At 36.5% G+C, this 2194-nt stretch overlaps 1 protein-coding gene across 2 annotated transcripts; it reads right to left on the bottom strand.

Annotated features, from left to right (window-relative positions):
- Window positions 1-16: 16 nt before the first annotated feature.
- On the bottom strand, window positions 17-2099 carry LOC109222749. 2 transcript variants are annotated; one of them, XR_002067450.1, is made up of 3 exons: window positions 987-2098; window positions 635-913; window positions 17-402 (listed from the first exon to the last, which is right to left on the bottom strand). XR_002067450.1 is itself a non-coding variant. In XM_019387067.1 (3 exons), the coding sequence occupies exons 1-3, from the start codon at window positions 1460-1462 to the stop codon at window positions 874-876; spliced, it is 447 nt and encodes a 148-aa protein (XP_019242612.1). In that variant the 5' UTR covers window positions 1463-2099; the 3' UTR covers window positions 634-873. The 2 variants fall into 2 exon arrangements, 1 of the variants encoding a protein (XP_019242612.1); XM_019387067.1 differs by lacking the exon at window positions 17-402 and having other exon boundaries at window positions 634-913; window positions 987-1113; window positions 1183-2099.
- Between the last annotated feature and the right edge of the window lie 95 nt (window positions 2100-2194).

Below are 2194 nucleotides of genomic sequence, written 5' to 3'. Positions count from 1 at the left end.
ATACTTTCTTCCACCATTACCCACTTCTCTAGTACTATTTTGAGATATCTATTTGGCAAATTATTCATGTGTATGTCTATAATTCCTTATTTGCTCATGCAATCATACAGTTGCTATCTCACACAACTTTTAAGGAAATACTTAAGCAAATACCAACTGAAAGATGTTAAATTCATTGATTACTAATAGTTTAACTCACAAGAGTTTCTTGTGCTAATCTTGTAAGAATCAGACTAAGTGTTATCCCAATGCAAAACCAAAAGAAGAAACTAGAGAATCTTGTTGTTAGGATCTTACATATGCGCGGGGCTCGACCCATTCTCTTGTACCGTCCTTTTTCTTTTTCATATGTTTGTCCTCAAAGACCTCAGCATAAGTCACAAGTCTCCCTTTTTCCTTTTCCTGCAAAATAAAGTTGGATAAAGTTCATAATCAACACCTTGGAAGTTCTCCTAAAAGCTTTTTGTAAAGTTTACAGAAGCTATTATGTAAAGTTTAGAAATAAGAGGCACATTACTGTAGTTAACATCTAAAGCTATGCAAGTACAAAAGTTATTTTGTCTATGTTTCATTCACAGTAATCAAAAGTTAAGAGCTTAAATACACGATTCAGCAAATATAATAAGAAAGTTACCATTCTCCTTTGATGGGTCTCCATACTAACTGAACCCCCAGTGTGCAATGAGCCACCCATATTGGAGGCTCGGGCAGCCTTTCCGGCGTTGCTCCTCTTCTTAAATTCTGGAGAAGCCCATATCACCTTAAGTTTTTCCCATATGTCTTTTAGTATCAAATCGGGCATCTTGCCATCAAACCGAGCTTATAGAGGAGATTCTTAAGCCTATCAGCACCTTTTTTCTCGAAATTTATGACTTATTTGCTGATGATATTTGGGATGCCATGCACACCTTGTCTGCAAATAATTTAAAACATTAGATGAAATAAGGATAATTTGATAAATAATATAAAATTTATTGATTTTGTACCCTAAATTGATTCCACATCTGATCTCTGTAAAAATACGGTATATCTGACCATTTACTCCAAGCATCTCGGTAAAATGCTTTAACACAATCCACAACCACTTTCGTAGATTCATTAGAGGGAACAAACCTGCATTAAAATTAACATATGTCTAAAATATATTCAACAATTCAAATGAATGATAAAGTAATTGCTTACCCAGTAGTACCATCAGGAATGATAAGCAGTCTGTGATGATCATCATATGATACAATCTCTTCAAAAGTCTGAGTCTATGTATCTTCAGCAGCAGGTGTAGATGTATCAATGGATGGGGATGACGGCATGGTAGAGCCTCCAACATGTGGCCTAGAAACACTAGGAGTGGATGATGATGGAGATGAAGATGGAGCCATGGATGCCGGACCACCATTCTGACTAACATGGTAGCATGAGGATGGAGTGAATGATCACAGAGGCATAGATAAGGAGCCACCATGTTGACTAGTACGATAAGCTATCGAAGAAGATGGTATAGTGTGCATGCTCTGGGAATTAGAGATAGGCTTATATTTAACTAGATCACAAGGGGGCAAAGTGAAGAAGCCGGGTGGCAGTGAAGTCTGTTGAGGAGAAGGAGGAGGAGGAGGAGGAGGAGGAGGACGACTCATAAATGGCACAGACGAGCTAGTAGGACTTGAAGTGTGCTGAGGAAGCTGGGAAGCATGTCTTATCTTCTTTTTTTTACCCGGCGCCATCTGTGTAACATAATTGATTCTTTCAACGGCAAAAATATATTTTGTACAACTCAATTACCCTTCATTTTCCATTTCACTTGGAGAAAATAAACAATATATGGTAAAATGCAAGCCAAAAGTACAGTCTACACCAATACGTTCAGCAAAGATATACACATCTAACAGAAGAGGACTTCGTGAATATGGAGTGTCTTGTTATTTAGCACAGATTAAACATCTTCCCAAGTTTCACAATTTCACATGCATGATTAATCATTTCTTTTTATATGTTTTATAACACATCAAACATTAATCGACAACCTTTAACTCTAAGTTGAAAGCACACAACACATAAAGACGATGAACAGTTCTTTTAGTAAAAGAAATTATAATTAGTAAACTGTTTTCGAATTGTGAGCTCTTTACTGTTAAAACAATCTAAACATAGATTATGAGCTACTGAACCATCAAAGCTCTGGAAATGTGTACAGTAT

This window comes from Nicotiana attenuata, unplaced genomic scaffold, assembly GCF_001879085.1.
Source record: "Nicotiana attenuata strain UT unplaced genomic scaffold, NIATTr2, whole genome shotgun sequence".
NCBI lineage: Eukaryota > Viridiplantae > Streptophyta > Magnoliopsida > Solanales > Solanaceae > Nicotiana > Nicotiana attenuata.
The sequence above is the reverse complement of the archived record's forward strand: the minus strand, read 5'-3'. Positions and strand labels throughout refer to the sequence as shown.

Bases quoted from the DNA above. Each gene is read 5' to 3' on its own strand.
- LOC109222749 (XM_019387067.1), bottom strand. From the start codon at position 1,462: ATGGTGGCTCCTTATCTATGCCTCTGTGATCATTCACTCCATCCTCAT. The intron at 1,114-1,182 runs GTAAGCAATTAC...ATTTTAATGCAG, and splicing joins ATTCCTGATGGTACTACTGG to GTTTGTTCCCTCTAATGAAT. The intron at 914-986 runs GTACAAAATCAA...AATTATTTGCAG, and splicing joins AGATGTGGAATCAATTTAGG to ACAAGGTGTGCATGGCATCC.